The sequence below is a fragment of the Protomyctophum parallelum genome, assembly GCF_964188405.1.
Source record: "Protomyctophum parallelum genome assembly, chromosome: 3".
NCBI lineage: Eukaryota > Metazoa > Chordata > Actinopteri > Myctophiformes > Myctophidae > Protomyctophum > Protomyctophum parallelum.
The window spans coordinates 19,281,937-19,305,936 of NC_139698.1; the positions used below are offsets into that span (position 1 = coordinate 19,281,937).

General features: G+C 45.9%; 2 protein-coding genes across 2 annotated transcripts in view; both read left to right on the forward strand.

Moving 5' to 3' along the window:
- The window catches only part of cyp11c1 (cytochrome P450, family 11, subfamily C, polypeptide 1), a gene marked incomplete at its 5' end in the record, with an annotated part of 19,287 nt that extends 11,851 nt beyond the window's left edge, over positions 1 to 7,436 (forward strand). Inside the window, 5 exons of the mRNA XM_083762050.1 lie at positions 1,375 to 1,571; positions 2,999 to 3,165; positions 4,601 to 4,679; positions 5,531 to 5,740; positions 7,071 to 7,436. Of these exons, the coding sequence (XP_083618176.1) occupies positions 1,375 to 1,571; positions 2,999 to 3,165; positions 4,601 to 4,679; positions 5,531 to 5,740; positions 7,071 to 7,190 (773 nt within the window). The 3' untranslated portion in view covers positions 7,191 to 7,436. The remainder of the gene's footprint in view (positions 1 to 1,374; positions 1,572 to 2,998; positions 3,166 to 4,600; positions 4,680 to 5,530; positions 5,741 to 7,070) is intronic.
- A 2,126-nt stretch (positions 7,437 to 9,562) lies between these two features.
- Positions 9,563 to 24,000, forward strand: part of pklr (pyruvate kinase L/R) — a 36,560-nt gene continuing 22,122 nt past the window's right edge. Inside the window, exon 1 of the mRNA XM_083760577.1 lies at positions 9,563 to 9,600. The gene's annotated coding sequence lies outside the window, so the exon portion shown is untranslated. The remainder of the gene's footprint in view (positions 9,601 to 24,000) is intronic.

Genomic DNA, 24,000 nt, shown 5'->3' on the forward strand with positions numbered 1-24,000 from the left:
TTAAATTCACTTTGCCACTCGATTTGCCTGCACTTAATCTGCCATTCACTTTATGCATGTGCACACCCTATATTGCTGCATGTTTTTGTGAGGGTACCTACTACAGAAGCACGGTAGCATATCAGAATCGACCATATCAGCCATAAGCCATAAGGTCTAAAAATAATCCAGATTTTTTTCACTATTGATGACACAATTATATAACGTGACCGTCAATGTATAAATTCTACATTTAATGTGTGTACGCATCTCAATGAGTAGTGAAAACAGACACTTGGAAAAATAGTATATTTATTGATTGATTGAATACTTTAGGCAGGCGTTGGGCCAAGCCTCAATAGAGCGTTGCAGTCCCGCCCCCTCGAGAGACCCGGAAAATAAGTCCCCGTTCATTTTCCTCATGGACTTTTCAAAAAGTATTTATTTAAAGACGTTTACACCGTGGACAAAGCCAACTCTTGTCGTGACAAATCATGACAATAAACACAATGTTTTGGGCCAAAAAAATAATTAGAAAGTAGGAAAAAAAACGGCAGGTTACAACACTTTTTTTTGTTGTTTTTCTTCTCTGTAATTATTTCTTTGGTCCAAAATATTGTATGTGTTGTCATGATTTGTCACGACTCGAGTTGGCTTCGTACGACGCTTAAAAGGTATTTAAATAAATACGATTTGAAATGTCTATCGGAAAAATTGGGAATTATTTCCTGGGCCTGGCGTCGTCATGAAAGAGGGCGGGACTGCGACGCTCTATAGGGCCTATAGGCAGATATGACCTTGCAAATAATCGGAGATCGGATATCGGTCATAATTTCATAATGGTGCACCCCTAGTACCTACCCTAGGCCCTATAGGGCGTCGCAGTCCCTCCCCCTTTCAGAACAACGAGTGGCCCAGGAAATAAATCCCAATGCATTTTTCTCATAGGCATTTCTTAAAGTATTTATTTAAAGACGGTTACGCCGCGGACAAAGCCAACTCGGATCGTGACAAATCATGACAATGAACACAATATTTTGGGCCGATCAAATCATTAGAGAGAAGAAAATAAAGGCAGGAGACAACACTATTTGTTTTGTTTTTCTTCTTATAAATTATTTGATCGGCCCAAAACATTGTGTTCATTGTCATGATTTGTCACGATCCGAGTTGGCTTTGTCCGCGGCGTAACCGTCTTTAAATAAATACTTTAAGAAAATCCTATGGTCAGAATGCATTGCATTTCATTTCCTGGGCTGTTCGTTGTTCTGAAAGGGGGAGGGACTGCGCCGCTCTATTGGTACATGGGGAGAACATGCAAATTAACTCCCAGCCCTGAAATAAATCCCAGACCAATAATGACGACTCCTCTCTCCGTCTCTCGTCCCCTCTCAGCTGAGGCTAGGATCCAGCGGGGGTACCAGCACATGTCTCAGACGGGACAGCTGAGGTCAACGGGGTCAACAGGGGGGTCAGAGGTCACAGAGGGACGCTACAAGGGCGTCCTGCGTCAGCTGATGGAGAAAGGACAGCTGTCCCTGGACCTGATCAAAGCCAACATCACTGAGCTGATGGCGGGAGGCGTCGACACCGTACGTATACACGTGTGTGTGTGTGTGTGTGTGTGTGTGTGTGTGTGTGTGTGTGTGTGTGTGTGTGTGTGTGTGTGTGTGTGTGTGTTAACCTCTCTCTCTCTCTCTCTCTCTCTCTCTCTCTCTCTCTCTCTCTCTCTCTCTCTCTCGCTCCTCTCTCTCTCTCTGCAGACAGTGGTTCAGGTTAACCCATCTCTCCCTCTCTCTCTCTCTCTCTCTCTCTCTCTCTCTCTCTCTCTCTCTCTCTCTCTCTCTCTCTCTCTGCAGACAGCGGTTCAGGTTAACCTCTCTCTCTCTCTCTCTCTCTCTCTCTCTGGCTCTCTCTCTCTCTCTGCAGACAGCGGTTCAGGTTAACCTCTCTCTCTCTCTCTCTCTCTCTCTCTCTCTCTCTCTCTCTCTCTCTCTCTCTCTCTCTGCAGACAGCGGTTCAGGTTAACCTCTCTCTCTCTCTCTCTCTCTCTCTGCAGACAGCGGTTCAGGTTAACCTCTCTCTCTCTCTCTCTCTCTCTCTCTCTCTCTCTCTCTCTCTCTCTCTGCAGACAGCGGTTCAGGTTAACCTCTCTCTCTCTCTCTCTCTCTGCAGACAGCGGTTCAGGTTAACCTCTCTCTCTCTCTCTCTCTGCAGACAGCGGTTCAGGTTAACCTCTCTCTCTCTCTCTCTCTCTGCAGACAGCGGTTCAGGTTAACCTCTCTCTCTCTCTCTCTGCAGACAGCGGTTCAGGTTAACCTCTCTCTCTCTCTCTCTGCAGACAGCGGTTCAGGTTAACCTCTCTCTCTCTCTCTCTGCAGACAGCGGTTCAGGTTAACCTCTCTCTCTCTCTCTCTCTCTGCAGACAGCGGTTCAGGTTAACCTCTCTCTCTCTCTCTCTCTCTCTGCAGACAGCGGTTCAGGTTAACCTCTCTCTCTCTCTCTCTCTCTCTGCAGACAGCGGTTCAGGTTAACCTCTCTCTCTCTCTCTCTCTGCAGACAGCGGTTCAGGTTAACCTCTCTCTCTCTCTCTCTCTCTGCAGACAGCGGTTCAGGTTAACCTCTCTCTCTCTCTCTCTCTCTGCAGACAGCGGTTCAGGTTAACCTCTCTCTCTCTCTCTCTCTCTCTGCAGACAGCGGTTCAGGTTAACCTCTCTCTCTCTCTCTCTCTCTGCAGACAGCGGTTCAGGTTAACCTCTCTCTCTCTCTCCTCAGACAGCGGTTCAGGTTAACCTCTCTCTCTCTGCAGACAGCGGTTCAGGTTAACCTCTCTCTCTCTGCAGACAGCGGTTCAGGTTAACCTCTCTCTCTCTCCTCAGACAGCGGTTCAGGTTAACCTCTCTCTCTCTGCAGACAGCGGTTCAGGTTAACCTCTCTCTCTCTGCAGACAGCGGTTCAGGTTAACCTCTCTCTCTCTCTGCAGACAGCGGTTCAGGTTAACCTCTCTCTCTCTCCTCAGACAGCGGTCCCTCTCCAGTTTGCTCTGTACGAGCTGGGTCGTAACCCGGCGGTCCAGGAGTCCGTCAGGCAGCAGGCCAGAGCAGCGTGGGCCACGGCCGGGGGCGATCCTCTCAGAGCCCTACAGGGGGCGCCGCTGCTCAAAGGAACGGTCAAAGAGACCCTCAGGTATTAGTTTACCACTGTTGGTTTTGGCAGCTAATTTCTATTTTAGTTTTAGTCATAGTCACTTGAATGGCTTTCATTTAGTTTCAGTCACATTTTAATCGCACCTGGAATGTGTTATAGTGTTAGTCTAGTTTTAGTCGACTAAATATCATAAGGTTTTAGTCGACTAAATCAACTGTAGATAGAAAAATGTGTTTTGGCGGGCCTTGATGCCGTAGTAATGATTCTTTTTACACTTGCTGAACATTGCTGATCTACAAACTCACAACTGTGACGTGTTATGTGCTTGTAGATCTGCTATTTTCATCATGCAACATCATGCAAGTGTAAAATGACTTATACTGGATATCTTGTCCACTAGTCCCCTTCCTAACATTTTAGTCTAGTTTTTATTTGTTGACAAAATCGACAGTATATTTAGTCTCAGTTTAGTCCTCATGGCGTAGTTTTTATTTTGTATTTTTCGTCAGTGAAAAAAAGCTAGTCGACGAACATTTTTCGTCATAGTTTTAGTCGACCAAAACGACACTGTTAGTGACATACTGTACTGTAGAACAGGGGGTTCCCAAAGTGGGGTCCGGGGACCCCCAGGGGTCCTTGAGGGAGTTCCAGGGGGTCTCCCAGCTAAATGATAGTTAGGAACCAAATGGACCCTTATGGGTCTGTAACTCTATCTGAGAGTGTACAATTGGCACCAAATGGATCCGCTAAGAGTTAAATTAACATTGATTTTACAATATAAATTGGGGGTCCCAGAGATATATAACATGCCATTAAATGGGGGGTCCGTAGACTAATGCATGTCAAAACTGGGGGTCCTTGGAATTAAACGGGTTGAGAATCTCTGATAGAGCCGTGAAAATCTTCTCTTGGGGGTCCCTGGCATGTCTTTCCATATGGGGGTCCGCGGGCTAATTAGTGTCACCTGCTGTAGAACACGGTCGTGCATGGTTCTCAAAACCTTTCCATGTCATGTATTGATATTCTACGTTCTGTTGATGAATTGAATACATAGGCCCACAATGACAACAACAAGTCCCCAGGACTTTTTTTGTGTGTTATCCTTTAAGCCTAAATGTGTTATTGTCATTCAAAACCTTTACCAATGTAGAATGTTACAATTTGGGCATTTAGAGTTACGTGTGTGTGTGTGTGTGTGTGTGTGTGTGTGTGTGTGTGTGTGTGTGTGTGTGTGTGTGTGTGTGTGTGTGTGTGTGTGTGTGTGTGTGTGTGTGTGTGTGTGTGTGGGTGGTATGCACGTGTGTGTGTGTGTGTGTGTGTGTGTGTGTGTGTGTGTGTGTGTGTGTGTGTGTGTGTGTGTGTGTGTGTGTGTGTGTGTGTGTGTGTGTGTGTGTGTGTGTGTGTGTGTGTGTGTGTGTGTGTGTGTGTGTGTGTGTGTGTGTGTGTGCGTGCGTGCGTGCGTGCGTGCGTGCAGGTTGTATCCAGTAGGAATCACAGTCCAGCGTTATCCAGTCCGAGACATTGTTCTGCAGAACTACCATGTACCTGCAGGAGTGAGTTAACACACACACACGCACACACACACACACGCACACGCACACACACACACACACACACCTATGTCATGTTTCTGCAATAAGGGCCTTTCTCGGCCCCACCCCTCTCCAATTGTTTTATTGTGTTTAGTTTCCAAGATGGCCGCAGCACCAGGAGGGGGTTGGGGTGGAGGTGAGCAGGGGGGGGTTGACATATTATGCCCTTACTGGGCTGCGTTCACACATTCAAGACACCTGCTTTGTGTCTGTCTTGTGTCAAGTGTCTTGAATGCAGCCCAGTGAGGGGATATGTCCACCCCGCCTGCTCCCCTCCGCGCCTGGTGCTGCGGCCATCTTGGAAACTAAACACAATATAAACAGTGGGAGAGGGGTGGGGGCCGAGAATGGAGGGTATGCGCGTGACATCATCATCAAACCAGGAAGTTATGCAGGAATGCCTACTGAGTGGCCTTAAAACTACTTTCTGGCCAGAAAAGTCATATCTCATTAAACAATGTTAAACTCACCTTTCCTGTCACTTTGCCACTCGATTTGCCATTCACTTCATGCATGCGCACATAGGAGGCCTTAAGTACGTGTATGTTTCACCAGTTTCAATTGAAACGGGCCTCCACCCTCAGGGGGGCCTCAACAAAATAATGATGTCATATAGGTATATGAGGGCCTCATATTTGGTCTTGAAACGGGCCTCCAGATTCCTAAGGCCGCCCCTGCATGCGCATACCCTCTATTGCTGTGATGGATGAAGACATTTTCAAATGACTCTCTCTCTCTCTCTCTCTCTCTCTCTCTCTCTCTCTCTCTCTCTCTCTCTCTCTCTCTCTGTCTCTCTCTCTCTCTCTGTCCAGACCATGGTCCAGGCGTGTCTCTACCCTCTGGGGAGGAGCAGCGACGTCTTTGAGGAGCCTCAGAGGTTCGACCCCGCCCGGTGGGAGCGATCAGGAGCAGGAGGGGGAGGGGCGGAGATGGCGTTCCGCGCGCTGGCGTTTGGCTTCGGGGCGCGGCAATGTGTCGGCCGCCGCATCGCCGAGAACGAGATGCAGCTCCTGCTCATGCACGTGAGTGACGCGCGTGCGTGCGTGGGAAAAGTAATGCCATTTTGATCAGCTTGCAGAGCTGATCAATGATCAGACTTCCTAGTCTATAGTTTATTTATAGCCCATTTAGACCTCGGAATGATTCTACAAAATGTCTTCTAAATACTGAGTTTTCTGAAATGTCAGTGGTTCTCAAACATGTCAAGGACCCCCAGAAATATATGTAATTGGCCGCCGACCCCCGTCTGAAAATATGTTGTTCCAGGGACCCTCCCCCCAGAAGCAAAGATTTAAGTTAAAAACTTTGGCTCTGAAAGAATATATTCATAAGATTTGCGCTACATTTTCACATTAAAAAAAAAAAATAGCAGACCTACAAGCTCGCCACTCGGTGGTTTGTATAGGTCTGCTATTTTTCAATAGCTAAATTATAACAATGTTTGGGGTTCCCGCCCAAAATGAGTTAAATCAGGTTAGGAAGCGAAAAACATATCTTAATGACGTTTAGAAGATTTAGAAAACTTTCCTGCGGTCTTCATGTTGTCTCAGTAAGACAGCCCTCCCTCTGTCCACAAGGAGGAGCAGTGCACCAAAGCATTATGGGAATTGTAGTCCAGGAGGAAGTGAGCCCAGTGTCGATGACATCAGAGACACTGGGCTCACTGCCAAAAACTAAAATATCTAAATACACATATTACACACATAAAGACCCCCCAGGAAAGTCTCCTAAATCTCCTAAACGTCATTAACATGTATTATTTTTCAAAAAGGGTGAAGTGTCCCTTTAATAAACCTTGGTTTGGTCACGTAGTGTCGTGGCCTCTAAAGTTAAACTTTAGAGACTAGCACTATACGGCCAATGGGACACTAAGCCGCATGGCCAATGGGACACTAAGCCCCACGGCCAATGGGACACTAATTAATGCACCATGACTAGAGACTGCAAACGCGACTACAAGACTAAAAGCCCCACTAAGGTTCAAATATGCAAGATAATGGAATACAAGCTGATATATAATGACTAAAAATATCACATTAAGAAATACTCGGTTAAGCTACAAGTAAACTTCCGGAATTCAAAATGTACTTGGTTAAAAGTCCAAAAGTATAACTGGCATCACAATGTATACCAAAAAGTAGAAAGTACTCATAATGCAGAATTAATGTCTCATTTCAAGTTTTAAAATGTTTTAAAATGCCTCTCTGGTGGAGCTGTTGCCCCTGCGACCCGACTACAGATAAGCAGTTGAAGACGGATGGATGGATGAAAAATGTATAAAAAATATCTTGAAAATAGCCGATCTACAAGCTCTCTCTCTCTCTCTCTCTCTCTCTCTCTCTCTCTCTGTAGATCTTGTTAAATTTCCGCCTGAGCGTTTCGTCCACTGCGGACATCGACACCAAGTACACCCTCATCCTCCAACCAGAGACGTCACCCAGGATCACGTTCACCCTGCTGCAACCAAACTGACATTGACATTGACATTGACATGATGACATCACACCAACATTCAGCAACCCACTATAACATAATAGCCTGGGTTCCAGCATGGCTGTTCTCTCGTATTTAACGTCACCTGTTACGTATATCGCCACGTTGTTGCTGATATACGTCACAGTGGTGGAAAGTAACTAAGTACTTTTACTGAAGTGCTGTACTTAAGTACAATTTTGAGGTATTTGTACTTTACTTGAGTATTTCCAATTCCCAGTACTTTTACTTCTACTCCACTACATCTCAGAGCCACAATTTGTACTTTTAACTCCACTACAATGATTTGAAAACTTTAGCTACTATAGTTACTTTGGCGATTTAAATTTTGATTAGAAAACATACATTAACCACTTCAACCCTATACATTTCGGCCATTTGAAAATGGCCGATCTACAAGCTCACAATGCGCCAGCGCCACAATATCCATGCTTAATTCACCTTTAGCTAAGCCCCGCCCTCTCCCACTTAGACACTCCCACTTGGACACGTTCCAGCCGGGCTCATTTTATTCCAATGTAAACATCATGGATTTTACACATTAAATACTGGTTCATTTTTGGAACCAGACCTTCCAAATCTCTTCCAAAATCAGTCAACAAGGCCTGCCGTATGCACTGGAAAAATATGTGTGTGACATTTCTTTTTTTTTTAAACAATGTGTTATCATAATAGGAAAACTATTGGTGGAGAGGTTTGTCTAGCCCATGTTATGCTTAGCTGTGATTGGACCATAGCAGATTGAGGAGGGGCTTAGCTATATAGGTCAATTCTCACTGTTGGAAAAAATAGCGCCATTTCGAGACGATAGTAAATCCTACGGTAAAAAGTAAACACTAATTTGATTCACTAGTCCATCATGTCAGATTCAGTAGTACAAAAAAAACTGACGGCTGTGTGTTTAGTGAATGATAAGGGGACGTCGCAGGACAACAGCAGTAGCTGTGTGGGGTGAGTTTAGTGAATGATAAGGGGACGTCGCAGGACAACAGCAGTAGCTGTGTGGGGTGAGTTTAGTGAATGATAAGGGGACGTCCCAGGACAACAGCAGTAGCTGTGTGGGGTGAGTTTAGTGAATGATAAGGGGACGTCGCAGGACAACAGCAGTAGCTGTGTGGGGTGAGTTTAGTGAATGATAAGGGGACGTCGCAGGACAACAGCAGTAGCTGTGTGGGGTGAGTTTAGTGAATGATAAGGGGACGTCGCAGGACAACAGCAGTAGCTGTGTGGGGTGAGTTTAGTGAATGATAAGGGGGTGTGCTCAACACCCCCTTATCAAGGCAAAAACACAGGAGAAAAAAACATATAGGCCTATATATATTTTATAAATGTCTTTAATAAACACCCATTCTGTATGACTGTGTGTTGGGCTTCTCATTGTGACAATGTGCTCCCAACACTGTCACAGGAACTACGTTTCCCGTCATATTATTAAGTCATATTATTAAAAATGTGAATTTTGTAATTTTATTCAAAAGAAATATAGCCAATCTACAAGACGGTTTTACGCGTTAAATACTTCACTTTATGCGCAATGAATTGAAATTTCATATGAAAGTTTCACTTTTTGTTTTATATTACGGAAGAAAATGAACTTTTGCGTGTTATTCAAATTTTATGAGAAGGACCAGTAGATTGGCCATTCAAGCTGTTTATCCTATGATTACATCCACAGTGTAATGTAGGTCTTCACGTCACGTGCTTAAAGTCAATAATAACTAGACAGTGTCGACTAAAACTATGATGAAAAATGTTCATTGACTACCCTTTTTCACTGACGAAAAACAGACAGACGGTTAAAACTGGTGCTGTATATATGATAAAGGTTATAATGGGTATTTTATACTAGGGTCGGGTATATGCATTCCTGATTTCCATTGTTCCCAACTTGCATCGTTCTCAAGTAGGCCAGTGCCCGGTGGGCACAGCAGGTCTAGTTCAACTAAAGCAACTTTTGCCTGGCGACCCCCCCCCCCCCCTCCCCCCAAATGCTTTGGCCATGTCTCGTGACCCCTCCCCACCCCCAATACAAATGGACCGCTACAAATAAATAGAGAAAATACATCGTGAACAAATACTGTAACCAGATATTATCATTAAGGCAAGTTTATGCATGTACTATGTGTAGGCTACTATGTGTGTCATATGTAAACTCTTAATTTCCATTTTCAAGCCATTCAGTTGCAAAACAAAGCCCCTTTTTTATTAATAATCAAAAAAATAAATAATTAGGCGACCTGTGCTAAGCACCTGTGCTGTTACCACCATTTTCCCCCACCAGATGGCAGCAAAACCTCCTGCAAGGATTCCATTCCTCCTACAGACAACAGTATTCCTTGTTCCCGTTCCTTCCTTCCTTCCTTCTTGTCTTCAGCTCTCATTCTCACAGGTGGGTTGATTATTCCTTCTCTCAATCAGACTAATGCAGTATAATACCATATGCTTTACTGGATTACACTGTAGTGATTTATATGGCTGTTTCATTATGGTGTTTCTGATCAGCTATAGTTCTGCTATTTGAAACATTTCTTAAAAAAAAAGAAGATCATTCTCTCTGACTCCACAGTGCTTTCAAACTGCTTAGCTTGACTTGTGTCTTTAGTTGAGAGGGAGGGACAGCATATATATATATATATATATATATATAAACATTGCAATCCAATTCAGTGCAGTATACATTTACAGAAGTATAAACACACCATATACAGTAGGAGTTATTAGCAAGAATGTCCACATCCTCTGCAGTACTTGTTGAAGTATCATGTACAACGTTAAAACTAGAATGCTACAGGACAGAATTATACAATGCACTTCAACTGCATTGTCATTGTCTCCACCAGGCCGAAGGCATGTGGGGAGAGTATGTTTTGCACTCCGTCCGTCCGTCCGTCCGTCCGTCCGTGTGTGTGTCCGTGAACAGCTAATCTCGGCCACCGTTAACCCGGTCGATGCCATATTTTGCACACACACTCCCTGGATGCCAACCATGAACCTCTGCCCCAAACTTTCCAGAACGGCCTGTTATAGCGCCACCAGGAGGCCGCTTTGTGCAAAACAAGTTTTTCCATGCCATATTTTGCACACACACTCCCTGGATGCCAACCATGAACCTCTGCCCCAAACTTTCCAGAACGGCCTGTTATAGCGCCACCAGGAGGCCGCTTTGTGCAAAACAAGTTTTTGCACAGTACACCTACAGATTTTGTTCAAACATCACGCAAATTGGTACACAGTCTCTCTAGAGCCATTCAACGAAACGGGTCTTTCAGATTTATCAGACTCCATCCTGATTGGTTAAGATTGGCTTCCAAAGTTCACAGGAGTGCTCAGTTTCAAACAAAATGCTGCAAATCATGAACACATCGCGTGATTTCCGTGAAATTGTGCACCCACATTCCCACTAGGCCGAGGACGAAATGCCACATGAACAATTTCAACTCAGCCTCAAGGTGGCGCTATAACTGGCCGAAAAGTGTTTTTACCTCTAACTGCACGGATCTGTGGATAACCTGGTGGAGACCTGTGCCCGGAAGGGCACTTTTTCTAGTTCTGTTCTGTGCTTGTTTTGTATCCCACTATAGGCCTACAAAACACGCACAGAAACATGCAAAGCATACAGACAGAAATGAAGCTGATCTTTAATTGACTTGTTCTATATGAACAGACTGAAAAAAGCTCACTTAAGTAATGATTACTTAATGAAACGATATTGACCTGTCTGCTAGCTCTCTCTCTCTCTCTATCTCTCTATCTCTCTATCTCTCTATCTCTCTCTCTCTATCTCTCTCTATCTCTCTCTCTCTCTCTCTCTCTCTCTCTCTCTCTCTCTCTCTCTCTCTCTCTCTCTCTCTCTCTCTCTCTCTCTCTCTCTCTCTCTCTCTCTCTCTCTCTCTAGCTCTCTCTCTCTAGTTCTGTTTGCAAGCTGAGTTTTTCCAGTCACACCGCATTGTTATTAATGTTTAATGTGAGCATACTTCCATTTCAGTGTGGTGAGCTGAGGTGTACACAATACTACTACAATCATATGTGTGTGTGTATCTGATAATATTGTACGTTCATCTTTTACATGAGATGCTGTGTGTGTGCGTGTGCGTGTGTGTGTGTGCGCGTGTGCGTACAAAGTACAATACCTCAAATGTGTACTTAAGTACAGTACTTAAGTAAATGTACTTAGTTACTTTCCACCACCGGTCAGAGTCCTGCCTGAGTCATACATATCCTGTACATGCGTGCCGGGCTGTGTGTGTGTGTGTGTGTGTGTGTGTGTGTGTGTGTGTGTGTGTGTGTGTGTGTGTGTGTGGTGCGTGCGTGCGTGCGTGCGTGCGTATATTTAGCTCAGGCTGAATGATTGTATAGTTCAGCCTCTGTGCGCAACACTGGTGTGCGGTGAAGTATAACACAGGCTTCCATGTGTGTATGGGAGAGAGAGAGAGAGAGAGGGAGAGAGAGAGAGATAGAGAGAGAGAGGGAGAGAGAGAGTCAAAGGGCAGGGCGTGGGTTGCTGGCTAAATTCCCTGCAGACAGCCCATGGGACAAAGGTCGGTTTATCCATTAGTCACACGCTGTGTGCGTTTGTGTGTGCATGTGTACATGTGTGTGTGTGTGTGTGTGTGTGTGTGTGTGTGTGTGTGTGTGTGTGTGTGTGTGTCGGCGTGGGCGTGTGTGCGCGCGTGCACGTGTGTGTGCAGGCATATGGTGCTGAAGTCCACAGTGGTTCAATGATCTACAGGCGGTGAAAGTCATTCACACGCTGAACCCCTTCAACCTCCACGACGGATGCATTCCACCCGTGCAGAGAGTGGGGCTGGAATCCCAAAAAATAGCTGATCTACAAGCTCTCAACGCGTCTCAGCGCGGTGCGTTGAGAGCTTGTAGATCAGCTATTCTCTTTAGCTAGTGGGGATGTGGTGTATAACGAGTCATGAAAATATATATATAGGCCTACTGTGTTCCAAGTTCAGGAGCAAAAAGCAATTCTCCTGAATGCTGCCTTCCGGTATGACATTTCTGTTTCTAAATGCTGCATTCCTGGTCTGGAGAGGGCAGTTGTTTTACAGACGGGGTAAAAGGGCAGGGTCCTGAAGCCCCCTTTGATGTCTATGTGTGCACGTCCCTGCATTCCACCATTGATTGGGTCTCAGAATCAGTAGTGTAGTATAGAAATAAAAGTTAAAGAAATATAAAAAGTTTTACTTAACCCGGCATTTAGACCGGAGGACGATTCTACAAAATGTCTTTAACCCATTCTGACCGGGCACCCATTTTGGTGTTATGCTTTAGCTATTTAAAAATAGCAGACCTACAAGCTCATATCGCGCCACCGAGTGGCGCGATACGAGCTTGTAGGTCTGCTATTTTTGAAAAATCGAAGAACGACTGACATTTTTTAGAATCTGATCTCAGGTCAGAATGGGTTAATTTAAATCCTGACAACAGTTTTCTGAAAAACCTCATGTTTCTATGTCAGTCGTTCTCAAACATTTTCATGTCAAGAACCCCAAAAAATATATGTAATTGGCCGCCGAACGGCAGCTTGTAGATCTGCTATTTTTCAACAGCTTAAAGTACAACATAAATAATGCTTAAAACACCAAAAGGGGTTCCAAGCCCAATATGTATACTTTTAGCAAATCTATTTACAGTTACACCACTGCTGTTACGGATTATGTTTTATTCCTGCTTCATTCTGTATTAAAACCACGCATTTCCTTTTTGGAAACGTCTGACTGTCTGATAAGGTTGATATTGACGTTTGATAATATCTGAGGATATGTCCCGATCACGTTTTGTTTGCTCCCAATCCAATTCCAATCATTTGATTTAGAGTATATGAGTATATCAGAGTTTTCCCGATCCCATAATTATATCATTTATAGAACACGTATTATGCCATATCACAATAGTACAATATCCAAAATCACAGACAATATCCAGTCTAATATCATATGACCAAGTTCTGAAAAAGCTGGCAGAGGTGTCAGAGTCATGCAGAAAGGAAGCAAACAGCAGACCTTCCGCTCCAGGCAGACATCCCATCAAGTTTGCGAGGGCTGGAGAGGGTGTCAAACCCTCCCGCCAGAGAGATACTGCAAGACTCCTCTCACCGGGAAATGAGTGGACCATGAGGGTCGACCTGGGGAAGCAACTCCAGTTCCCCAGGGAGATCGTGGAAACATCGCTGCGGCCAGACCTAGTCATGTGGTCAGAGGCTTGCAAGACAGTCCTTCTGGTCGAACTCACTGTCCCATGGGAGGGAGGTTTGGAGGCTGCTTATGAGCGGAAGCGAGCCAAGTACTCAGACCTGGCGGCAGAGTGCAGGGAGGCTGGCTGGAAAGCTGTTATCTGCCCTGTGGAAGTGGGGTGTAGGGGCTTCGTAGGTTCCTCAACTGGACGCCTACTCCGCGACATTGGATGCACAGGAGCGGGGCATCGGAAAGCCATGAAAGAGCTGGCTGAGGAGGCGGAGAAAGGCAGCTTCTGGCTGTGGCTAAGGAGGAAGCATAAGAGTTGGGGGACAAACACCTAGGGCATCAGCAGGGGGTGGCAGGGAGAGATCCCTGCCACCGCTCCGCCACCATGAGACGTACTGGGGTTAAAGGAGCGAAACGTTGATGAATGGTGGTCCTCAGCTGATGACCCGTTTAGGCCCACAAAGGTGTTCAGTGAGGTGTCACAGCACACCTGTTCAAAAGGCACTGGAGGAGGTGCGTCAGGCAGCAATGCCCAGCAGGAATACCATCACCTGTATCTGATATGTTCAATCTGGAGGCATCCAGTGACTACTGTGAAAGGGCAGTTGGCATCCAGGGAAGTCTGGAAGACAGCCAGGAAAGACTGGATGACTGCAGGAAAGTCTGCACCGGGAGTGGAAGGCTAGTTACCTCACCCACTAGTCCCATAAAAGGGACACCCTAAACTTACTACGAAAAGACATAAGAAAAAACAACCCGAGGGCCCTCCGAGAGGCGGGATGGAAGAACGGCCCAAACTGACGGATTTCTTGGTTACGACTGGAACGGACACCGACAAAGATTCTTGGATTATGAGAAGATGCAGGTGTGGGTGGGAGAAGGTGACCACTTTCAGAGGTTTGCGGATCCACCAGGGAAAGAAAAAGTGCGAAAAGGGAGGCCATCAGCAACATTGCACTGCAACCGCAGGTCAGACAAGAGGAACCCAAAGCCAGGTCGCAAACCACAGCGCTGAGGGATCCACCGTTGCTGAAGAAAGGCAGGTGGAGGACACAGGAGGGCCTTCGGTGGATACCAATGCCTCTGAGAGTGGCACTGGTGAAGACACACACAGAACACAAAGCAACCCCATCAACCAGGAGCAAAGCCAGAGAACAGAGAGGAAAGAACCTGGAAGGAGGCAGCTGGTCAAATGGCCTAAAGCAAACGAAGTTGCTGTCTGGCAGAAGCTTGACAATGACCTCAGCCTTATCCTGGAGCATTCACTGCGTGGCCAGGTGGAAACCAAGCTGAACCGCATTGGAGACATCCTGTATGAGGAATGCCGAGGCAGATTTGGAGTGACCGCTGAAAAGCGGAGATCTTGCCCAATGCAGAAGGGGAGGAGGGAGAGAGAGATCGAGCAGTTGGTGAAGAGGCGGCGTCAACTCCGAAAACAGTGGAGGAAGGCAAGCAAAGAGGAGAAGGAGGGCCTGAAGCCACTGTGGGACGAGGTGAGGAATAATCTTGCCGGCCTACGGAGGGCAGAGCGCATTCGCAAACGCAGAAGGCGGAAGGAGAAAGAGAGGAGCAATTTCTTCAAAAACCCCTTCAAGCATGCGAGGCAGCTGCTAGAGGACAAAAGAAGCGGTAAACTGGAGATTACCAAATCTGAGCTGGAGAATCACATCAAGGAGCAGTACAGTGACCCAGCGAAGTCAACTCCGCTGGGATCCCCTGGTTATGTTCCTCGCCCGGCTCCACCAGCCCTCCTCTTTAATGCTGCCCTCCCCAAACTCAGCGAGGTAGCAGAAGTGGTCCGGAAGGCAAGAGCAGCCTCAGCCCCAGGCCCTAACGGGATACCATACAAGCTGTACAAGTACTGCCCAGGGGTCCTGAGATACCTCTGGAACCTGCTGAGAGTGGCTTGGAAAAACCAAGTCATCCCTTCAGAGTGGCAAAGAGCTGTCACAGTTTTCATCCCGAAGGAGCAGAACTCCAGTACGATCAGCCAGTTTAGGAGCATTGCCCTCCTGAATGTCGAAGGGAAGATCTTCTTCTCCATCCTGGCCAAGAGGTTGACCAGCTACCTCACAAGCAACGGGTTCATCGACACCAGCTGCCAGAAGGCAGGCGTGCCAGGCTTCCCAGGGTGTGTGGAACACTCTGCAGTAATATGGGAGCAGATCCAAAGGGCGAAAAGAGAGAGAGGTGACCTGCATGTTGTGTGGCTGGACCTTGCCAACGCATACGGGTCTGTCCCCCACCAACTCATCGAGTTCGCCTTGGACTTCTTCCATGTCCCAGTCTGCATTAGAGCCCTGGTAGCTAAGTACTTTGGAGACCTCCAGATGTGCTGCACCCATCAGGACTTTACAACAGGCTGGCAACAGCTGGAAGTAGGCATTGCCATGGGTTGCTCAATCTCGCCCATCTTGTTTGTCGCAGCCTTTGAGATCATCCTCATAGGGGCTAGGCAGATGGTCGGAGGAGTGAAACTGCCTTCAGGTCAAAGGCTACCAGCAGTGAGAGGCTACATGGACGATATCACCACCATACTCCAGACAGCAGCATGCACAACAAGACTGCTGAAGAGGATAGACGAGCTTGTGGGCTGGGCGAGGATGAAGATCAAACCCCCCAAATCACGCAGTCTGTCTATCAGGAAAGGAGTCAGAAGCGACAACACCATCTTTGTCGCAGGCGGTGAGAATATCCCATTGCTGGCAGATCAACCTGTTCGTAGCCTGGGTCGTATCTACACAGCTGAGCTCTCTGACAGGCAGATGGGGGAGACAGTGAGGAAGCAGCTCGCAGATGGCCTGGCTAAGATCAATCAAAGCCAACTCCCTGGGAAGTACAAAGTATGGTGTTACCAGTTCATACTGTACCAAAGGGTGATGTGGCCACTGAAGATGAGCGAAATCCCCTCCTCAGTGGTAAGCAAGATGGACGGGGTGGCTAACTCGTTCATCAGGAAGTGGCTGGGTCTACCAAGATGCTTTTCAGACGTAGGCCTCTTTGGTAGGAACACGCTACAACTACCACTGCGATCCATCAGCATGGGATACAAGCAAGAGAAGGCTCGGCTGGTGCTGGAGCTGAGGGATTCCACTGACCAGCTGGTGAGAGCAGCGGGCACCCAGATAAGAACAGGAAGAAAGTGGAAAGCCCAAGAAGAGGTCGACATGGCAATCGGCAGGCTGAAGCACCGCGAGGTGGTTGGCAGAGTCCAGGAGGGTCGAGCAGGCCTCGGTAGGGGTGACACTCCCTTGTTCTGGTCAAAGGCTTCCAAAAAAGACCGAAGAGCCATGGTGGTGGCAGAAGTGGCAAGAACTGAGCAGGAACGCCTTAACATCAAAGCGGTGTCCCAGGGCCAGCAAGGACGTTGGACGTCATGGGAAGGCCTCACAGACAGATCCTTGTCATGGTCTGACCTGTGGAAGATCCCCCAAGCTAGGCTCAGCTTCCTGATCAGAGCAACATATGACACCTTGCCTTGTCCCCGAAACATCCACCAATGGTTTGGTGCCGAAGAGACCTGTCCCCTTTGCAACACCATCAACGCAAGCCTCCAGCACATCCTGTCGGGCTGCAGGACAGCGCTGTCCCAAGGCCGCTACAGATGGCGACACGACCAAGTTCTGAAAAAGCTGGCAGAGGTGTCAGAGTCATGCAGAAAGGAAGCAAACAGCAGACCTTCCGCTCCAGGCAGACATCCCATCAAGTTTGCGAGGGCTGGAGAGGGTGTCAAACCCTCCCGCCAGAGAGATACTGCAAGACTCCTCTCACCGGGAAATGAGTGGACCATGAGGGTCGACCTGGGGAAGCAACTCCAGTTCCCCAGGGAGATCGTGGAAACATCGCTGCGGCCAGACCTAGTCATGTGGTCAGAGGCTTGCAAGACAGTCCTTCTGGTCGAACTCACTGTCCCATGGGAGGGAGGTTTGGAGGCTGCTTATGAGCGGAAGCGAGCCAAGTACTCAGACCTGGCGGCAGAGTGCAGGGAGGCTGGCTGGAAAGCTGTTATCTGCCCTGTGGAAGTGGGGTGTAGGGGCTTCGTAGGTTCCTCAACTGGACGCCTACTCCGCGACATTGGATGCACAGGAGCGGGGCATCGGAAAGCCATGAAAGAGCTGGCTGAGGAGGCGGAGAAAGGCAGCTTCTGGCTGTGGCTAAGGAGGAAGCATAAGAGTTGGGGGACAAACACCTAGGGCATCAGCAGGGGGTGGCAGGGAGAGATCCCTGCCACCGCTCCGCCACCATGAGACGTACTGGGGTTAAAGGAGCGAAACGTTGATGAATGGTGGTCCTCAGCTGATGACCCGTTTAGGCCCACAAAGGTGTTCAGTGAGGTGTCACAGCACACCTGTTCAAAAGGCACTGGAGGAGGTGCGTCAGGCAGCAATGCCCAGCAGGAATACCATCACCTGTATCTGATATATATATGGATATAATATTAATAGGGATGTCCCGATCACGTTTTCTTTTTGCTCCCAATCCGATTCCAATCATTTGAAAGTGACGTGATCGATCGGTCCCGGTCACTTCTTGTGAGGTCGGGTCGGGACAACCCTAATAATTTAATCCATTCTGGGGCGTCCCTGGAACTATACATATTTTGAGATGGGGGTCCGTGGCCCAAATAGGGATAATTCTGGGGGTCCTTGATATGAAAAAGGTTGAGCACCACTGACATAGAAACATGGGCTTTTCAGAAGAAAACAAAAAGGATTTAGAAGCCTTTTTTTATCGTCCAAAATGTGTTAAATGTCACGGTGACCTCATGTGTATATACCACAGTGTGTCTCACCCCATGTGAACACGATATGTCACCAACGCACCGAGGGCATTTCATGACATGTTGGCAGAAACAATGCACTCGGACTAGAGGAAGAAGAACTGATTAGAAGGAACGGTATGTTCATTCACTGACTATACTGACCACACATTTTTGACTTGAGAGCTCCATTCAATCTGACCAGCTCAACAAAGATCTATACCTCCAAAAAATATATATTATCCCATTGCTGAAAATATATGTACAAAAGGGGCTTTGGAATAGCGTCACTGGCGTTGCATACTGTATAGGAGACACACGCACTTGGAACGGGACATAGGAGGAATTGGTAGGGTGTTTTTTCCCTCTTTCTGTCAATGACTCAAATCATCTTAATTCAAGTGGTAAAATATATATATTTTTTTTTTTAAATATTTAACGCATTCTGGACGGGAACCCCTTTTGGTGTTTTAATAACTAAGCATTATGTTATACTTTAGCTATGGAAAAATAGCACATCTACAAGCTCATAGTGTGCCACCGAGTGGCTCGCTACGAGCTTGTAGGTCTGCTTTTTTTGAAAAATCGTAAAAATGCGGCACAAATCTTTAAATATATACGTATTCTTTCAGAGCGAACGTTTTTATTTTATTCCGACGTCAGCCCTAATGATATATATTTTAGGGCCATGGCATGTGATCTAACCTGCACATCCGTTGTGATCTACTGGTACCTTCTGGGCAGCCCTGCTGTAGAGTCTGCACAGACACAGATCTAAACAGTCTAAACAAACTTAAAACTTTGATATTTTTTCTTGTTTTTAAAGGTATATTCAGTGATTTCACTTAATTCAAATATCACTTATTTTTTTGTTTTGTTGTGATAATCCTCCCTACTATAGAGTGTGCTGGCCATATAAGGAGTTCCTCCCTGTCCCCAGTTAACCCCTGGGGGTCAAAAAACCTTAGGTTTCGTTTTTGACTCTCTATCCTGATTGGACGAAAGGCTGGGTCCCACAGCCAAAACCGAAACCTAAGGTTTTTTGAGTGAAATCACTGAATATACCTTTAACATTTTGAGCTGCAAATGCTTGATCTGTCTTTTTGCCTATTAATGACATGCCACAATTGGAACTCGAGGTTGAAAGTGAATCCTTCAGCAGATTTCGGACGGACGACGTATGGGTCACTAATAGTTTGGATTTAACTTTGTCGGGTGGTCGTGGAAACATTTACTGGGGGAGGAGAACAAAGTTGAGTTTTGGGACATACAATGGTTGACACATTTAGGTGATGCACTACATTTAATCACTTGGTGTGGGAGATAATGTGCGTGCATGTAATTGTGTTGCATTTGTATTACATGAACTGACTCTTATCCATCTTATTTATCTGAATATAAATACCTCTCATCTCAATATCTCTCAACCTTTTGATGTTCAACAATCTTTAGTTTGATGTGCATTAAGTTTGGTTTCAAAAGATTTAAAAAAAAAGTTTGAACAAAAAAAAACTAAAACTAACTAAAACTAAAATCTAATAATTTCTATGAATAATATAAGTTGTTAAAATAGAAGAACCACAAGCTCGATTATGAGCTTGTAGATCTGCTATTCTCACTATAGTTTAGGTCCTGGGGAGACATCACATTAGCCTGGAAACCACACCAATCTTTGTCCTCGGCAGTTTTGGTCTGACTGGCACCGCTCAGATTGGATCCCACTCCCTCCGAAGTAGTGAGGGACCAATCGGGAACCATTGTGCAAATATGGGGCTGGCCATGCCACATTTAAGCAATATTACACGAGAGGGTGTTCTTTATCGTCAATAATGCACGCCTGTGGTGCCGTAGGAACTCCGAAAGGTATCCGAGAGGAATCGCAGAACTGCATTCATGCATTAATGCATAAATTGCAATTATTACACAACATTTATACTTAAAACTAAGATAATCGCTGAAAATGAATATTCTTTCAATGACCGACGAAGCCACTAATATGACCACAAATGTCCCAAGAAACAATAGCTAGCCTATAGCCACCGAGTCTGCTGCACGGCTGATGCATTCTTTGTTTTGATTAGCCGTGCCATTATCATGGTTTAAGCACGGCTAGAAAGCCGTTTCAACCAATCGGATGAATTGCTTCCTCGAAACGACCTGTTGCATAATTCTCTTTTGGGTCTATAGACTCAGAGGTAAAAAAAAAAAAGTTTGTGAATCTCTGAACTAGGGCATGCAGCAGGCCTCAGTTCCTAGAACACAAGGGTCCATCCTCCTCTCTGGCATTGATCCAGTGAGTGTCACTCCAAATATGGAGCTGAGAGGGTGGGGAGATCAGACGTGACGTGACATGTCTGTGACAGGCTGACACCGGGCGGCCGGTCCACACACAGTATAGAGGATATAGTTGAACCGGTCGCATCCGACGAGTCGTTTTCACTAAAACAACACGAGAAGTTCACACTCACCATGGGTAAGTGGACTCCGTTATAACTTGGAATAAACTCCGGAATTGCTGTATTATTATTGGTGTGCGTGCGCGTGTGCGAAGGGAACCTAACCGTATGTGCGTGTGTGTGCGTGGCGTGCGTGTGCATGCGTGCTACTAGGTGTATTACTGTATAATTATTAGCCTTTACACTCCATTATACAGACATGAGAAAGGGTATTTTTTTTTGGACAGTCGACCGCTCTCTTCCTAATGAGTTATAGCTTCAGACAGTTCATATAATGATGACTCATGGTCAAGGTTGGTTCCAGGACGAAACTTTTTTAATTATTAATTATCAGTTTTCAATATGGACTTAACGAGGATGTTGAAATCAAACACTTCCTCTGAATGTTTTGGAGGAATGACTATAGTTGCGGGGCGGGGGGATTCATGCATCTGCTTTCGATATCCCCCCCTGGTTATTAATTTTCATGGCAGACGAGGATATGTTTTATCCGCCTCTCAGACTGAATTAAAAACCTGACCCTTTTTTGTTTTAATGAAATATGTTTTATCGTTTTTGAGTGGTGCTAGCAATTCCATTACGCAGTTTTGTGTGTCTGTCCGTCCATATGGTATGTTTAAGCACGGAAATAGTTTTTTTGACCACCAAGTGTCACTGTTGCGCAGGCACACACACACACACACACACACACACACACACACACACACACACACACACACACTTATGAGTACAGTACAGTAGGCTACAGTACAGCACCACTCAGTTCAGAGATAGAGACATGACAAGACAAGAGAGATATACTCAAACTTTTGACATATTTTACCCAGAAGCAAAAAGAAAAGAGACAATAAAACAGAACAAGAAACAAAACAAAAAAGGATATATATATATATATATTTATTTTTTTAAGTAATTAGACGGGAAAGGGGTAGTGACACGCGGCAAAGGCCGTCTGGCTCGGGAGTCGAACCCGCGGCAGTTTGGCAGCCTAGAGGTGCCCAGACGGTTGAACTAACCGCCATTTAATATTATTGTATTGGTAAAAAAAGGTCAATTGCCTTCCGTCTGTTACAAAAGTATTGTTTTTGAAGGCCCTGGTAAAATAATGTATTGTCTCCCGTCCGTCTTTCCTCAAAATAATAGAAAATGCTTGATAGCCGGGGCTCGATAAGAACCCGGCTCGATAAGCCTGATCGATAAAGGCGCTCGTTATCAATAAAAAAATTAACAAGCTCCACCCTCTACTTAACAGAAGTCAATAAAAAAAGAAACAGATCAATGAGAGTGAAGACAAGTCATCGCGGATTAAAATCCATTCTGGGCGGGAACCCCTTTTGGTGTTAGCATCATGTTTTGCTTTAGCTATTGAAAAATAGCAGATCTACAAGCGCTATGAGCTTGTAGGTCTGCTATTTTTGAAAAATATTTTTTTGCGTCCAAAAGAGTCCATAAGATCACTAGTGGAAAAACCTGCCGTTGCTTTTGGGAACCACGTGGTATGAGGTTGATCTGAGCTATAGAACCACGTGGTATGAGGTTGAGCTGAGCTATAGAACCACGTGGTATGAGGTTGAGCTGAGCTATAGAACCACGTGGTATGAGGTTGAGCTGAGCTATAGAACCACGTGGTATGAGGTTGAGCTGAGCTATAGAACCACGTGGTATGAGGTTGAGCTGAGCTATAGAACCACGTGGTATGAGGTTGAGCTGAGCTATAGAACCACGTGGTATGAGGTTGAGCTGAGCTATAGAACCACGTGGTATGAGGTTGAGCTGAGCTATATAGCTTCAGATGGAGCCATACTCCATCACAGTCAGTCTCCATGTAGCCTACAATAGCCTACTGATGTATTGGTTTGCATGTATTGCGCTGCTTTATAACTATCAACACTTGAATGGTATACTTTTTTTTCCTTCTGGGCTGGAACCCCTTTTGGTGGGTTTTTTATGGTTTTTCTTGCGGCTTTCGCCTTTATGCAGTGTTCTACTTTTAGCTATTGAAAAATAGCAGATCTACAAGCTCATGAACTTGTAGGTCTGCTATTTTAAAAAAATCACACAAATGTGTTGCAAATCTTTGAATACCGGTATATGTTCTGTCAGAGCGAGCGTTTTTAACTCAAATCTTTGCTTCTTGGGGGGGGGGGGGGGGGGGGGTCACTGGAACAACATATTTTCAGATGGATGGGGGTCGGTGGCCAATTGCATATATTTTTGGGGGTCCTTGACATGAAAATGTTGAAGACATTTTGTAGAATTGAGCTCAGGTCGAAACGGGTTAATGCCAAGTATACACCGCTAACATTCTCCCTCTGCATTAATGCTAACTTAATGCTAACTGGGCCTCACTCTGAAACCTCACCTCTTCAGACTCCACTTCTCCTCCCTATAGCACTCCTCTCCCCAATTGTATTCCTTCTTGTTACCTTTTGACATGCTATAGACTAGCCTGGCAGAGACAGCCTTCATCTGCCTTTGCCATAGAGCACCGAAGTCTGACGTCAATATCGGTAGAGGGCGCAAATCCACGGGTTCATGTACTTTTTATTTGCATTGTAATCTCCATAGGGGGATTTTAGATTAACCTGACGCTGCCAGATGAGGGCGGTATTGGGTAACCATGTTCCCCAACACAGCACTCATCTGGGATCTCTCAGGGAGTTGAGCTGACAAAAATCCGTTCCGTACCGAACCAATCAGTGTGAGCTAAGGGCGGGATATGTGCGAAACCGGATGTGAAGCTATATAGACATGTCAATATGATTGGTTGTGTTTGCACGAGCTAGCCCATGTTATTCTCCATAGAGGCCCAGGCCCACACAGTGGTATATTAGCATCGCAACGTGAGGCTAATGCTATATAGGTCAGACCTATGTTGACTGCTTGTTCATGTTCTCGTAATTTCCGATTTTTGGCTTTGCTCGACCACAAAATGCTGAGACTGTTGTTTACATAGTATGTTGTTGTTGCCCATTTTGGGCGAGAACCCCTTTTGGTGTTTTAATCATTATTTTATGATCTGCTATTGAAAAATAGCAGATCGGCCCAGGCCGTAGCGTAATGGTCTGGGCACCGGACTGGTAATCCAGTCGCAGTGTGCCGCGGGTTCGACTCCCGGACCCGACACGGCCTTTACTGCATGTCATCCCCCCATCTCTCTCCCGTTTCCTGTCAGCCTACTGTCTGTCCCTTCAAAAATCAATAAAAGGCGTAAAGCCGCAAAAAAAAAAAAAAAAAAAAAAATAGCAGATCTACAAGCTCATAGTGCGCCACCGAGTGGCGCGCTACGAGCTTGTAGGTCTGCTATTTTTGAGAAATCGTGAAAATGTGGCGCAAGTCTTTGAATGTATATATTCTTTCAGAGCGAACGTTTTCAACTCAAA